This window comes from Acomys minous, assembly GCF_964271855.1.
Source record: "Acomys minous genome assembly, chromosome: 1".
In the NCBI taxonomy this organism is placed as follows: Eukaryota; Metazoa; Chordata; class Mammalia; order Rodentia; family Muridae; genus Acomys; species Acomys minous.
This window is the reverse complement of record NC_140483.1, coordinates 111,264,715-111,280,492: the sequence shown is the minus strand read 5'-3', so window position 1 is coordinate 111,280,492 and position 15,778 is coordinate 111,264,715. Positions and strand designations below refer to the sequence as shown.

Genomic DNA, 15,778 nt, shown 5'->3' with positions numbered 1-15,778 from the left:
TTTGTAAGCGTACCAGTATCCATGTACTTATACATGCAGACTCATCCATAGATATGTGCATATACATGTATATGAATAGTTATGCAAGCTTATTAAAATATTTTTGGCTTCTTGTTTGGTGATTGGCTACTTTTTAGAGATAGTATCTCACTTGAGGGCGAGACTAGGCCTGCACTTGCTAGCCTCCTACTGATGTTTTCTGAGTATTGGGATTACGGGACCCTGCCACTGTGCCCAGGCTGTTAAATATTTTTTGTTCTGTTCTTTTTCAATATCTGTTTTCTTTTTTTCGTAGAGGGAATCTTGGTAAAGCCCATGGATGAGACCCTTCATTTACCTGCACAAGAAAACTCCCTTCAGAAGGAAGACCGATACACATCTTATCCAGAGCTCATGGTCAAATCTCTGATGCACTTAGGCAAATTTGAAGAAAGTGCATCTGTGCAGACCGTAAGTGAGAAGTTAAATGACAGTGGCATCCAGTCTTTAAAAGCAGAGAGTGAGGAGGCAGATGAATGCTTTGTGATTCGTTCAGATGATGGGAGAGACAAAGTCCACGGGTCCCAGCTACCTTTCTGTTCTTCTGGTGACAGCGAAAGTGACTCTGACAGTGCAGAGAATGGGTGGGCCAGTGGTTCTAACTCATCAGAGGACACTGACCCTCACAGAGGCCCCAAACACAAGCTGACATACAGCAAAAAGGACCTGTTGGAAGTTCCAGAGATAAAAGCTGAAGGTGACAAATTTATCACCTGTGAGAACAGGTGTGACTCTAGCACAAATGGCAGAGACCCACAGAACTCTCACCCGGAGCCCCTGGCGATGCATGCCCCGCCTTCTCTCCCAGATGCTGAAGATGGAGAGGGCCTGGCCAGAGTTACAGAAGAGCCTAGAGAAATGGAGAAAGCAAAGGGGAACCTGAGCTTGCTGGAGCAGGCTATTGCTCTACAGGCTGAGCGAGGTTCTGTGTTCCATCATGCCTACAAGGAGCTGGACCACTTTCTCCTGGACCACCTAGCAAGGGAACGCAGGCAAACCAAAGTCACTGACACTAATGGACGACAGATCTTTAACAATAAACGTAAGCACATTTTTATGTTCATTCCAGGAAGAAAATTTATTTAGAGGGGGAAAATGTTAAATGCGCTTATTTCTAGATTAGCCTTTTGACAATTTATTGTAATTTTAAAATCCATTCATAATTGTGAACTTACCATTTCTTACTTTGTAAGCACTCTTTCAGTTGCTGTTAACTCAAGGTCTGTGGATGCTATAGTGTCTTAACACCTGAAAAACATCTACTTTACCTTATTTTCTCATTGAATTGGCTCTTCAGAATTACATCAGACATTTTAAAAGTCCTTAGACAAATCATTCTACCCTTTGTTTTGGCATTATGGGGCTGCTTTAAACCTTCAAAATAACAGACATTAAGTCACTTGTAAGCTAGGTGCGATGTGGCGAGCCTTCTTAGGATAAAACTGGAAGTTAGTAGACTTGTAAGATGGTGCTCTTTCCAGCTCACCTGTGGGAGCCCACAGAGACCAAGATTAGACTTAAGCTGAATTAGGGAATATGCTTGGAGAAGACCTTAGATTGTTCTTCCAACATGAGGGGAATGGTACATCTTCCCTGAGGGAGGTCTATGCCTGTTCTCACACCGGAAGCCTGTGCTGTTGGTGAGTGACTATTCCCATAGCCCACAGGTGCCCAGAGATCCCATTTCACATGGGTCTTTTTAGGGTCCAGTCAGACTCACACCTCCAAAGATTAATTTTTGTTTCAGCAAAGTTTTCTGGAGACTGGTATATAGCACCGCCCCCCGAAATCTGATAACCACAGAATCTGGGAAAGAAATTAGGAAATACCATGGTCATAGGTCTTGAGGGTTTAGAGGAACGACTTCTGTTTTTGTTAGAAGTTCTGATCAGGGAAAGTGAAAAGTGAATTGTTGGTGATTTTCAGTTCATATTGATACTTAGCTACTATTTATCAAATAGTACTGTGCAACTCTGAGGAAATAGAAAGACTAAGTACAGCAAGGATGCTGCTGATTCACAAACACCCTGCAAGGATATGAATGGAAACAGAACATTAATACCCAATGTGTGGCTTGAGACGGCGTATAGTTGATAGCTCTGTGCACTATCAGTGCATAATTTGTTAATTCTTCCTTACCATTTTTCCAAGATAAACTACAAAACCTGAAAAAATATGAAGTTCAATCTAAGTCATATTTTGTTGGTCTTAAGGTCTATATTTCCCCCACTTAACATCTCTTAAATCAGAAGGGCATGCAATAGATTAACCTTCAATAATTTTTTCTTTTTAAATAACATACAACATAGATTTTTTCAGCTTACTCTGATGATGCTTTACAGGCAGTGTAACTTAAAATACTTGATGATCTTTTGATTATTTTACAAGATTTAAAAATCATCTTACATTTTCAAAATTAATAACACAATAGGGTGTGTATAGCAACCCTCGGTAGTTTAGTGGCTTCGGACACTATTGGGGAGACTGGAAGAATTAACAAGATGTCCTATGGCACAGGCCCGGCATTGCTTTAGGGTTCAATGCCTCTGGAAGATAAACAGGTCCAGATGAGGCAAGTGTGGGAGGAGGGATCCTAGGTGCTGACCCTGCAGGACTCTTGCTCTGCATTCACACACCCGTTCTTCCATGCTCCTAGAACCAGGAATCTGAGGGCATTGTTCCTTGGCCTCTATTCTATGTGTATAGGTCATCAGTCAGGCCATCATTTCGCCATCTTCCTTAAAATACTGTTCTGATCTGGGGGATACTTTGGTCATGGACCCCTCTGTTAAGGAGAGAACATTAGGATTTTAGCATGCTGTTCTACCTGAGTCTACAGAGGAGCCAGCGGTGCTGCAGTAAGTTTGTTAAACTCTGGGCATTTGGAGAGGAGGCTGCAGTGTAGGCACTGGGCTACCCATTGCAAGCCGCTTGTGAAGAGGAGCAACAGGAACAATGGCCCAAGTCTGTCTGGTGTGAAGGAGGATGGTCCCAGGCAAACCGCGACACAGTAGCACCAGAGTATGAAGTCTCCTCATTGTGCAGTGCTATACAAAGAAAATGAAAGAGGCAGGCTGTGAAGCTGCCCTGAGCCTGTGCTCTGGTTTCTTATCATGCAGACAGGTTCTGCCCTCCAGAGCATTTCATCTGCAGCTTTGTTTGGGGAGGCCCAGGAGAGAGCGGCAGACAAAGGTGCATGGTGGACTGTCAGTGGGCCCCACCTGGGCAGGTGCCAGCCCTGTTATCTCCAACACCCTTTCTGGCTTCCCTCAGACACAGTGTGCTGAGGAGGGGAAGTGATCAGCGCCAACCCTGTCAGCGCTTAGAAATGTGGTGTCACGTGGACGCGATCCAAGAGAGGAAGCGCATCAAAATAGACACTGTAGTTGTCTCCTCTCTGTGAGTGGCACTTTGCAATGGTGTCAACCCCCCCCCCCCCCAGTTCACTTCCATCAAAACCTCCAAAGGTTTTGACCAGTGGTCTACAGGTTTTTCATTATAAGTAAAACTTGTATGCACAAACTCATAGAACATCACAATCTTAATATACTCTTTTTCTCCTACAGAATACAGAAAGGAATGCCCCCAACATCAATTGTTTCAGTTAAATCCTGTCTTTAGTTAACAGTGCTGTTTCCTGTGCATCCCTGTCCTTGGTTGTTCTTTCTGTACTCGCAACATTCCGCACTCAGCCTCCTGACTGGTCCTGACCTGTCACTGCTGCCTACAACTTGGAGGATCCTCAGCCCCTCCTTTTTTTTTTTTACTGAAACCATGCCCCCATGTAATTGGATTACACACAGCCTGCTGTGCCCCATCTGCCCAGGACTGCTTGTAATCCAACAACTGGAGTTCCTTGATATCACAGAGACACGTCTGCTTGGGCAGCGTAGTGGCCTGGAGACGTCTGACACATCCCATGTCAGTGACCTGCTCTGAGTGCTTCCTTTAGAGCCTGAGGGTGTGGACTTCCCATCCCTGCATGACAGGGCCTTTCCCCCACTCCAGGCCAGCAGCCTTGTGGGCAGGATCATGTAGATTACTTATTGTCACCATGGCCGTCAAGCCTGCTCAGCATTCTTGTTTGTCCTTCTTGAATGTCCACATCCCTTCTCAAGGCTGTGTTGCCTCTTTCTCTGCGGACTTGCATACTCCTTCTGGTTTGCTCACCATCACAAAAACACATTTTCTCCTGATGAGTGCCATCCTGAATACAAGTTGGAGCAGTTTGGAGCATAAGGTTGCATTTTTATGTCAAGTTCAGTTACCATTTTGGCCATAGGTGTATGTATGTGTGTATATGTGTGTACGTGTTATATGAAGAACATGTATACGTGTGTGTGCAAGTGTGTACACCTGTGCAAGTGTCTAGGAGCATACATGCACATATGTGTGTTTGCACAGGTGCATGTGTATATATGTGTACATGTATGTGCCTACACAAGTGTGTGCATGTGTCCGTGTGTATGTTTTTGCCAACCTCGTCCATATTCTTATTCTGTACTCATTCATGTTATGCATTTATAAGCCTCTCTCATTCTCAACCATAAGTACCAGGAAATCAAACTCCTGGTATTATCTTCAGCCTTTCCATCGTGAGCTCCTCCATCGTGGTAACTGGCACTCCCTGGGAGCCCCAGCCTCACAGATCCTAAGTCCTCAGTGTCTAGAAAGCCCCATTCTCTGTAATTCCTTCTCCTCAGGTGCCCCCACTAGAACATTTCCCTCTAAAAGATTCTTTTATCACCTCAGCTCTGAGTTTCTGCAGCAGTGACCACAGCTTCCCTCCATGGTCACTGCATCTACTCTACTCCTAAGAGACAGACCCTAAGGAATTCAGAATTTTGGGCCTTTTTGTAGCACTTAGTTGTGGAGGACACAGTCTCTTGACCCCGGCCACCATCAGCTGCTCTGCACAAAGCAAGCTCAACTTTTATGTGAGTAGCTGGTCCACCCCAAGTTCACCTGCTGCCAGGGACCCACAAGGACAAAAGCCAGAGAGGCCTTCTGCCAATATGGTGGGCTCTTTGTCTTGTAATTTTATACCTGCCATTTCCTAAATTCTTTCAATAGAGGATGGTTCGAGGTTAAATAAATTCTCCCTTCTTGCTTTTCTTTTTTCCTTTTTCCTTCTCAGGAGCATGTTCACCTTCTGGCACAAAGTGACTTTTCATAATAAGGACTTAACTACAATATGTGACATGACAACTTAAAACCATCTCTGTATTTTAACAGTCCCTTGCCCTGTGTCAGCCTTTGCTTAGGAATCCAAGAAAATTGAAAATGTGTTTTGCTTCCACGGGTCTTAGTTGAGGGTTTTATTCAAGGCAACTTAAGAAGAATGTTTATGGTGGCAGAACTGAATAGAGTGTGAGTGACACCCGCAAGGCCACTCTATTGAATGACGGGGAAGCGGTGCCATGTGAGTGTCTCAATTCAATTTCTCTATAGATTCGCCAAGGCCTGAAAGGAGGGAGGCCAAGTGCCCCATTCCTGGCTGTGATGGCACGGGGCATGTAACAGGGCTCTATCCCCACCACCGCAGCCTTTCCGGGTGCCCTCACAAAGTGCGAGTTCCTCTGGAAAGTGAGTACTCCTTATCCTGGGGACACACCTATTTCGTCATACACACAGTACAGCCTCACAGCATGGTTTTCTATTGCATCTCCATTTGTCAAGCGGTTTCTATTTAACTCTGTGAGGGGTTTTGGGTCTTGGGGTTTTTGGTTGTTTGGTTGGTTTATTATTTTGTTTGTTTTTGTTTTGTTTTTTGAGACAAGGTCTGGTGTCTAGCATCAGACTTACGGAGATCACCCATCTCTTTCTCTACTATTGTTATTGAAAAGGTAGCTCATTAACCATAGTTTCAAGGAAGTGGGGATCTTATCACAACACAGGGTACGTAGGAGATAGTCAGGAAGACAGTGTATAAGAGCCCTAGTGCCCTTCTGTGGGAGATTCTGCAAGGCAGGGTCTATCTGTGTCTTAAGGATGTTCCTAGTCCTCTGGTTCCCAACTCTGAGATTATTTTACAAAAGGAGAGTGGCCCGTAGTGTGAGGCAGCTGGGGTGTGAGCTGCAAAGTTGTTGATTGGCATCCCAAGAGGGCACCTTGTGGACAATTTACACACTGTCTATGACCTGGCTGGCCCTGAGAAAGGCAGGTGCATACATACACAGGATCAGTAAGGCCCCAGAGGTCAAACATGGCTGTAGAAGAAAAGTCAGCATTAGTGTGATACCATGGTCCTTCCCAGCCTGAAGTGAACATCTAGTCTCCATGCAGAGGAAGGAGGGTACCCTGGCCTCCTACCCTGCCCTCACCATGAGAGCACATGCTTCTTGGAATTCTCTCAAGATGCCCTGTTACATCTGAGCCCCCCTCAGAGCAACAACAGCCTTTCTTCCATCATCCCTCCCACCATGTTTCATCAATGCTCTGGGCCATAGAGGTGAAGGGAAGGACTAGCTGAAAACACTGGTATGTTACACAATTTCTTATCTATTTCTTGGGCCAGTTCTTGGGCCAGCTGGGTATAAATATTTGGCAAGTCACTAGCCTTTCCCCACCCAAGCCAGCTCAGCATTATGAGCTCCTCCGCCCGACCCTTTGAGGCTTCATTCAGCTTTACTCTTACCCCTAGTCATCGGGTAGGGGAAGCGTGGATGGACAGATGCAAAAAGACACCGCCTCAGAAATAAAAAAGGCTACTGCATGCACAAAACTCCAAGTTACGAGCAAAGGATTGAAAGAGCTGTGTGGAAAAACAAGTTCTCTGCTGCTGTGGAGAAATGTGCTTAGAAGGAAAGGTGAGAGCACAGAGCTTCTCAGTTCAGAGTAGAGAGGCAGCAGGGACTGTCCTCGCCTGTGCGTGGTCTCAGAGCTACACGGAACTGCTCCTCAATTGAATGTGAAGAGAACCGTTTTGAGGAGGGGATCTAGGTTTTTTACCATTGGGAAGTCAGAGCAACTTGGACATGAATTTATATTCTGGGTTTCATTTCTGAAGGTATCAGGGGCTTTTGTTCACAGTGAACACACACACACACACACACACACACACACACACACACACACACACGGGAAGAGGCATGGGAGAAATGCTTACCTGACAACATTTGAATGTAACCTGGAGAAGTAAACTTGATAGTGCGTTATGCAGTAAACTTGATAGTGCGTTATGCATGTATGGTAAATTTTCTTCCCTTTATCATGCTATTCTGTGCTTAGTTCTTGCCATGCATGAGAATGTGCTGAAGTGTCCCACCCCAGGATGCACAGGAAGGGGGCATGTGAACAGCAACCGCAACACTCACAGAAGGTAATTATGATGACTTGCCAATCAGTTTCCACAAATGAAATAATGGGCCACATGTTGAGAGGACTGTTAGGCCACTATTGAATGTTACGGTCTTGAAATAGCTAACAAGTAGTCTCAATCTCAGGAAAATTTATAGTGGGGATCAGGTAAAATAATCAAGCAATTGTATTTGAAGATGCTTGTGCTCCATGTCCACAGAGCCACACACACAGGACACATTCTTTTCTGCCCCAGATCAAACCAGCATTTGTGGGTATTGGAGGAGGGCATTAGTGTTCCTTACGGGGCGTCATGATTCTCACTCAGTAGACCTACAGAAGGGCTTCACTGGATAGTTCAGGGGTTTTGACTGTAAATCCTGCAAAGCGTAGATGCTATTTTTATTAATATTGAAACTAGAATAAAGCACATTTGTTGATATTTACATACATATGTGACATATATGGTATATGCATTATAAATATTTTAAGTAATTTTTTATTATTCATTTGTATTTTTTAATATGTCTAGGTATTCTGTCTGCATGCATGTCTCTGCACCACATGTATTCAGTGCCCACAGAGGCTAGAAGAGGGTATGGTATCTGCTACAACTGGAGTTATACATAGTTATGAACTGCCATATGGATGCTGGGAATCAATCCCAGGTCCTCTGGAAGAACAACCAGTGTTCTTAACCACAGAGTCATCTCTTCAGCTCTGGAGTTTTTAATTTTTATGCACACATTTTATATTACATGTGGAATGTGTGGATATGAGCTATGATTGGGCTTATAAGAATATTGCCAAAAGATTTCATATTTGTGTTTTTAATTTAAACTAAGTTATAAAATTTAGTCTCTAAAGTTTTGCTAAAGTTCCTAAGCTAAATCATGGAATTATGCTAACTTCTGTAGTCAGACGAGTGTAGCTCAGAATGAGCACATTGTACTTAAAATACTGAGTTTCAGAAGCCTTTTGGTATTCCACATTACATAATATTTTGATTTTCTTTAATTGTATTTATTGCTTGTCACCTATCAGATGGAGCTAGGGAACAAATGTAGACACTGCAGTTTGCAAACCCTTTGGGATCTTTTGTATGACAATGGCGCTAAGTGAACTATTAATATGACTTAACATTTGCTGTGTGCCAAGGGTGTTATATGCCTGTGCCAAGGCAGACCGCATTGTCATGCTCACTCACAGCCTCCAACTCTTCTCTTTTGAAACAGTCTTTCTGGTTGTCCAATTGCTGCAGCTGAAAAGTTGGCAATGACCCAGGAAAAAAGTCAACTTGATTCTCCTCACCCTGGGCAGTGTCCCGAGCAGGCTCACAGGTAAGAACCCTCAGGATGTGGCTGATACCTTCTGTCCATGTTGGAATTCACCCAGAAGAGCCTCTGTTCCTTGTGTGTCATTTCACTGTGGTCTCCGTGTCATGTTCAGTCACTAGCAGACTGATGTGGGTGAGCAGTTTGCAAGACTAGGGGATAATAGCATCATTCAAAGGATCTAAGTTCATAACTTCAAACACTTCATAAGTTTACCCTAAAGTCATATCTTTACAAGACTAGCATGACATGGGTGAACCTAAAGGACTGAAATATACAATCACATACTTTAATAGGATTTTTCAATCGCTAATACAATACCAGGCAGCCTCGCATTTGCGGCTGCTATCTTTTCTACCTAGAGGAAAATCAGGAACATTCAAAGTATGTGATGTTATGCATTCCCTGTAGGTCCACAGATGCACAGGACTTCCGTAATAGGTAGCTTGTAACAAAGTCTCCCATATCCCCAAGTGCCTAGATTGCATAGAACATCTAGTAGTTTGGAAGATATTTGACATAAAATGAATGTTGACACTTAAGGCAATGATAAGTGTAATTTGTAACAGTCATACATGTAGTAAAGAGTTTTTGAGGGTAAAGAAAGATTATCAAATAACTGTTGTTAGTGAGCCACTAAAATGCAAAGCAACTAGTAAGCACTGAAGTGTTTCCAGAGTGTCTTAGTTTGCTTTTTGTTCTTGTAATAAAATGGTCTGACTAAAAGCAAAGTATGGGGGAATGGATTTATTTGGTTTATACTTCCAGGGCACAATCCAACACTGAGGGAAGTCGGAGCAAGAATAAAAGCTGTGAGTGTGGGCTAATGTGTCATAGTGGTCAAGAGCACTGAGGTTCAGTTCCCAGCACCCATGTGGAAGTATACAACCCCACACATAGCTTCAGTTCCCAGAGATCCAGCACATTCTTCATGCAGGAAAACATTTATGTGCACAAAACAAAAATAATAAATTTGAGCAGGAACCAAAGAAGAAACCAAGGACCAGCACTACCTACTGGCTCACTCTCTGGCTACCAAGGTATATTTGCTACACATCCCAGGCCAACCTGCATAGGAATGGGTACTGACTGCAGAGAGCAGGGCCCTCACACCAACCATAAATCAAGATAGTGTCTTAAACATGGCCACAGCCCAGTCTGATCTGAGCAGTCCCTCAGCTGAGGTTCCGGTTTTCAAGTTAATTTCAGGATGTATCAAGTTGATGATTTTAAAAAGCACACAGGATATGCTTTCCTTTGATATTTTTCTTTTACAGAGTCAATGAAAAGAATCAAAACTGGCATTCGAGTCACATCAAGTTAAAATCACAAATTACTAAATATGTAGCAATAAGAAATCTTAACATGAGGTTTTTCATTACTGTTGGAATGTTCTCTTGATTCTCCTTAAGTATGTTTATGGAGAACTAAAGTTGAGGGTTTTTTTTTTAGTTTACTCATAGCTTTAAAAACTAATGTCATTTTAGATTAGAGTATTTCTACAACTTTAGTGTGATAAGCAAATTTACAATAAGATCCACTGATCCCTTAATTATTTCTTTATTCAAAAATACTTTTTCATACAATGTATTTTGGTCAGATTATTCCCCATCCCCCGACTTCTCCCAGGTTTTCCCAACCTCCTTAACCATCCAACCTAATTTGTGCGCTTATCCACTCTCCCCACTGTTGATTAATTTTATATAACTGTGCTTGTTTCTTAACCCAGTTATCACACAAGTAATTGAGATTCTTTTATATTTGTTTATAAGGCTTTACAATCTTGAGCAGTTTAAGTCTGTTCTTAACCCTCCCTGTTATCCTGACTCCGTCTTTGTCAAAATCCTCAAATTACTTACATCTTTGCTCTGGCTGAATCTTCTTCATCTCTTCTGCACCTCTGCCTGTGGCCAAAACCCCTTCTGAATCTCTTACTTCCTCTTCTAACTCCTCCTCCCCTGGCTGGCAGGAAGTCCAGCCTTATTTTCTCTCCTGCTCAATGACTCAGCATAAGCTGCTTGATTGGCATATTTGGACAGCTGGGGTGCAGAGTTTATACAACATTGAGATAGGAGAGTCTCAGAACAAGGATTGGAAACAGATATGGGAAGTATAGAAATCAGCATTTGAATTACACAATAACTTTATGCCAATACCTCACTCTAAAAAACAAAACATGAAAATCAAAACAAAGACAAAAAATACCAAAATGAAACAAGAATTACATATGTGTGCTGTGGACACAGTCAACATACCATGGAGTCTGTTTTTGTTGACTAACTATTTCTGGGCATCAGGCCTGCCATGGACTGTGGTTTGTAAACCAAGTGACACTCCAGTGGAGAGAACTGATTTTCCTTTTCCTAGCAAGAATCATTTATAAATATTTCCTATATTGGATGTGGGACTTTTTGTCTACTTCTCTTTCTCTGTGCTGGGATTTTATCTAGTTTGAAAGTGTGCAAGTCTTGTGCATGCTATTACACTCTCTGTGAATTGCTATGTGCCATCAGTCCTGTTGTGTCTCATAGACATTGTTTCCATGGAGTCATCCACCACCTCTGGCTCTTACAATCTTTCCGCCTCCCCTTCAGTGCAGGATCCCTGAGTCTTGAGGTTTGATGAAAACATTCTTTTTAGAACTGAACACTCAATAGTCTCTCACTCTCTTCACATTGTTCAGGTGTGGGTCTCTGTGTTAATTCCAATTTACTGCAAAAAGAAATTAATCTGATGAGTGCTGAACAATACTCTGATCTATGTACCCATAGATCATATAGCAATATATCATTATGGGTCATCTTATTGCTATGTTCCTTTAATATAAGAGTATTATTAGATGTTCCCCCTAGGTATATGACCAGTCTATTATCTGACATGGACTGCTTTAGCAGAATCAGAAATGGGCCCCATGGAGGGGGCCTTAAAACCAAAATGTAGTTGGTTGTTCCCATAACATTTGTGCCACCATTCACCAGTATTTTTCATGCAGGTCACTGATGTCACTTGCAGGGTTTATAGCTGAGGAATACTATTATTTTTGTCCTCTGGTAGTACCTTGCACAATGAATGCAGGAGAGAAACTTAGACACCAGCTCAACTTCTGAAAGACAGAAGTGTTGTATTGACAAGAGGTTTGACAAACAAGTTGTAGAAAGTAACTAATAAAGTTAGAAATAAGCAGTGATTGTGTGCAGGGTGGTGCTGGTGGTCTACAGGAACCCTTTGGCTAATGTCTCAACAAAATATGACCCATTTCTGGCACTAAAGATTTTACTTGGTGGTGTGAGATGTCTAACTGGGCCGTTATCTCCTGCACCATATGGTGACTTCATTTAAATTTCTTTCATAGAGTCATATATTTTAGGAAGCTCCTATAGGAGTAGGTTTCCATGTGGCTTTTCAAATGGCTTTCAGTGTTGGTTGTCCCTCCCCAGAGTCCCTCCTTTACCCTGGTCTCCTATCCTCTTTCAACTTAAGCCTCCTAGTTTGTTATTTATCTCTTTATAATAATATATTCTATTTCCCCTTCCTTGGAAGATCTCCTCCTCCCCCTGGTCATAACCTAACCTGTGTCACTCTAAATAAGACACACATATCTAAAGCTTAAAAGCTAATAGCCATATATAATAGAAAATATGATATTTGTCTTTTGAGGTCTGGTCTGAGTTATCTCACTCAGAATAATTGTTTCTAGCTCCAACCGTTAACTTGAAAATTTCATAATTGTGTTTTTGTTAGTAGGTGAATGCTATTCCATGGTTTAAATTTTACACCTTTCCTCTTTCCACTCACCAGTTTATGAACATATAGACTATTTCAAAGTTTTGGTTATAATGAATCAATACACATGAATGAGCACATGTCTCTGTGGTAGGCTATACAGTCCTTTAGATATGTGCCCAAAAGTGATAGAGCTGGAACTTGAGGAAGAATGATTTGAGCTTTTTCATGAACCTCTGTACTGATTCCATAGATGTTGTATCAGTTCACACTTGCACCAGTAATGAATAAGTGTCCTCCTTTCCCTGTATCTCCCTCAGAATGTGATGTTATTGGTGTTATTGATCTTGGCCATTCTCAATGGAATAAGATGAAACCTCAAAATAGTTTTGATTCACACTTCCCTAATGAATTAGGATGTTTTAAAGTCTGTGTTTCTCACCATTTAAGTTTCCTCGTTTGAGAATTCTCCTTCTAGATTTGTATCCCGTGTTTTAAAATTGTTTTATTATTAATTTATTCATATTACATCTCAATTGATCTCCCCTCCCTTGTAACCTCCCATTCTTCCCTCCCTCCCATTTTCCCCTTACTCCGCTCCCCTATGACTGTGCCTGAGGAGGACTTCCTCCCCCTGTATATGCCCATAGGGTATCAAATCTCTTCTTGGTAACCTGCTGTCCTTCCTCTGAGTGCAACCAGGTCTCCCCCTCCAGGGGACATGGTCAAATATGAGGCACCAGAGTACGTGTGAAAGTCATACCCCACTCTCCACTCAACTGTGGAGAATGTCTGTACCCCGTTTTTAATTGGATTATTTGTTTCCTTGATGTTAGTTTTGTTTTAGTCCTTCATATATTTTAAATATTAACGCTTTTTCAGTTGTATAATTACTAAAGTTTTTTTCATATTCTAAGTGCTGACACTTCACTTGAATTGTCATGTCATTTGCTGTACAAAAGCTCTTTAGCTTCATGAGATTCCATTTATTAATTGTTGGTCTTAGTGCCCATGCTGTTAGTATCCTGTTCAGAAAGTCTTTTCTCAGCCAGTGATATCAAGCCTACTCCACAGTTTCTCATTATCAGATTCAAGGTATCTGGTCTTACATTGAGGTCCTTGATCTAACTTGACTTAAATGTTCTAAGGGGTGTTAAATATGGATCTAGATTCATTCTTCTGCATAGAGCCATCTGGATTGATCAGTACAATTTGTTGAAGATGCTATCTTTTGTCCAGTCTGTATTTTCAGCTTCTTTGTCAAAAATCAGGTGTGTATATGTGTAGACTTATGTCTGGGTCTTCAGTTCTATTTGGTTATTTAATGTGTCTGTTATTATAGCAATGCCATGTGTTTTTATTACTACAGCTCTGTACTACAATTTGAAATATGAGTGATGCCTCCAGTAATTTTATAATTCAAGATTGTTTTAGCTCTCTGGTGTTCTTTTTGTTTCTATATAATGTTGAAGGTTTTTTTTCAGTTTCTGTAAAGAAGCGTGTTGAAAATTTGATGGGGATTGTATTGAATCTGTAAATTACTTTTCATAGAATAATTCATAGAATAATATAGTTTCTCTATATTAATCCTACTGATCCATGAGCATGGGATAATTTTCCATCTTCTGATGTCATCTTCAGTTTTCTTCTTCAGTGTCATAAAGTTTTTATCATACAAGGCTTTCATTTGTAAGTGAAAAAAAAATCCCAAGATATTTTTTGAAGCTATTGTGAAAGGTGTTGTTTCCCTGATGTCCTTCTCAGTCTGTTTGTTTTGTGCAAAAGGCTACTCATTTTTGTGAGTTAATTTTGTATCTTGCTAGTGTTTATCACCTGTAAAAAAATTCCTGGTGGAATTTTAAGGATCATTTATGCATAAAATTGTACAGTCTGAAAATAAAGATACTTTGATTTCTTCCTTTCCTTTCTGTATCCCCTTGATCTCCTGCAGTTGTCTGATTGTTCTAGCTAAGACTTCAAGAAATGTTTTGAATAGGTATATAGAGGGTAGACATACTTGTCTTGTTCCTGATTTTAGTTGAGATGCTTTGGATTTCTCTCCATTTAAGTTGATGCTGGATGTGGGCTTGCTGCAAATTATCTTTATCATGATAAGGTGTGATCCTGGTACCCTTAGTCTCTCTGGGACTTTTATTATGAAAGTGTGTTAGATTTTTTTCAAATACCTTTCTGCATCTAATAAGATGTTCCTTTTTTTCCCTCCCAGTCTGTGTATGTGTTAGATTCTGTTGATCAGTGTACTTACATGGAATTATCCCTACAATTTGGGGATGACGTCCACTTGATCGTGGTGGATAACCTTTTGGAATTCTTAACTTTGATTTCCAAGTATTTTATTGAGAGTTTTTGCATTCAGATTCATAATGGATATTGGTTTGTAATTTTCTTTTTACTGGGCCTTTGTGTGGTTTTAGTATGGTAAATATGCTAATGTTGATTTGTAAAAAGAATTTGAAAATATACCATCAGTTTTTATTTTACAGAGTAATTTGAGGATTATTGACATTAGTTTTTCTGTGACAGTCTAGAACAATTCTGTGGTGTATGTATCTGGCCCTGCACTTTTTGGAGAACTGGGAAATGTGGTCAGGGGCAGATTTTTAATTACTGATTTTGTTTCACTAGGAGTGATGGGTGTGTTTAAATTGTTTACTTTATCTTGACTTTGGTAGGTCATAGATATCAAGAAATTTATTTCTTTTAGTTTTCCACCTTGGTGAAATACAACTTTTAAAAATATACCTGTATGATTCTCTGAATTTCTTCAGTGTCTATTGTAATGTTTCCCTTTTCATCTCTAATTCTATTGGGTTTTTTATCTTTTTTATCTCTGTGTCTTTTAGATTATTTGCTTACTGATTTTTCTTAAATCAACTCTTGGTTTTATTGATTCTTTCTATTGATGTATTATTATTGTTGTTTCTATTTTATTGATTTCAGTTTGATTACTTCTTCCCATCTACCCCCTTTGAGTATTCTTTCTTCTCTCTCTCTCTTTTTTTCAGAGCTCTCAGTTGTGTCATTTAGTAATATGAAACCGCTCCATTTTTATGTAAACAGTGTTACGAATTTGCATCTTAGAGCTACCTTCACCATGCCTCATATGTTTGGGTTGGCTGTTATTTTCATTCAGTTATAAAAGGTTTTAATTTTGTTATAGATTTCTTTATAGACCCAGTTTTCACTCAGTAGTTTGTTATTTAGTAATGACATTGTATATTTTCTACTATTTCTGTTGTAAATACCTAGCATTAATCCATGGTAGTCAAATGCAGGATGATGTTTCAATTTTTTTTATATCTTCTGAGATTTGCTTTGTGTCCTCATATGTAGTCATTTTTGGAAAAAGTTCAATGAGATCC

The 15,778-nt window shown here is 40.7% G+C and overlaps 1 protein-coding gene across 5 annotated transcripts in view; it reads left to right on the top strand.

The window, feature by feature from the left end:
- The window catches only part of ST18 (ST18 C2H2C-type zinc finger transcription factor), a 329,266-nt gene that overhangs the window by 271,002 nt on the left and 42,486 nt on the right, over positions 1 to 15,778 (top strand). For all 5 annotated transcript variants that reach the window (XM_084784732.1, XM_084784735.1, XM_084784733.1 and 2 more), the window contains 4 exons: positions 296 to 1,081; positions 5,491 to 5,625; positions 7,270 to 7,360; positions 8,574 to 8,678. In XM_084784732.1, the coding sequence (XP_084640858.1) occupies positions 296 to 1,081; positions 5,491 to 5,625; positions 7,270 to 7,360; positions 8,574 to 8,678 (1,117 nt within the window). The remainder of the gene's footprint in view (positions 1 to 295; positions 1,082 to 5,490; positions 5,626 to 7,269; positions 7,361 to 8,573; positions 8,679 to 15,778) is intronic.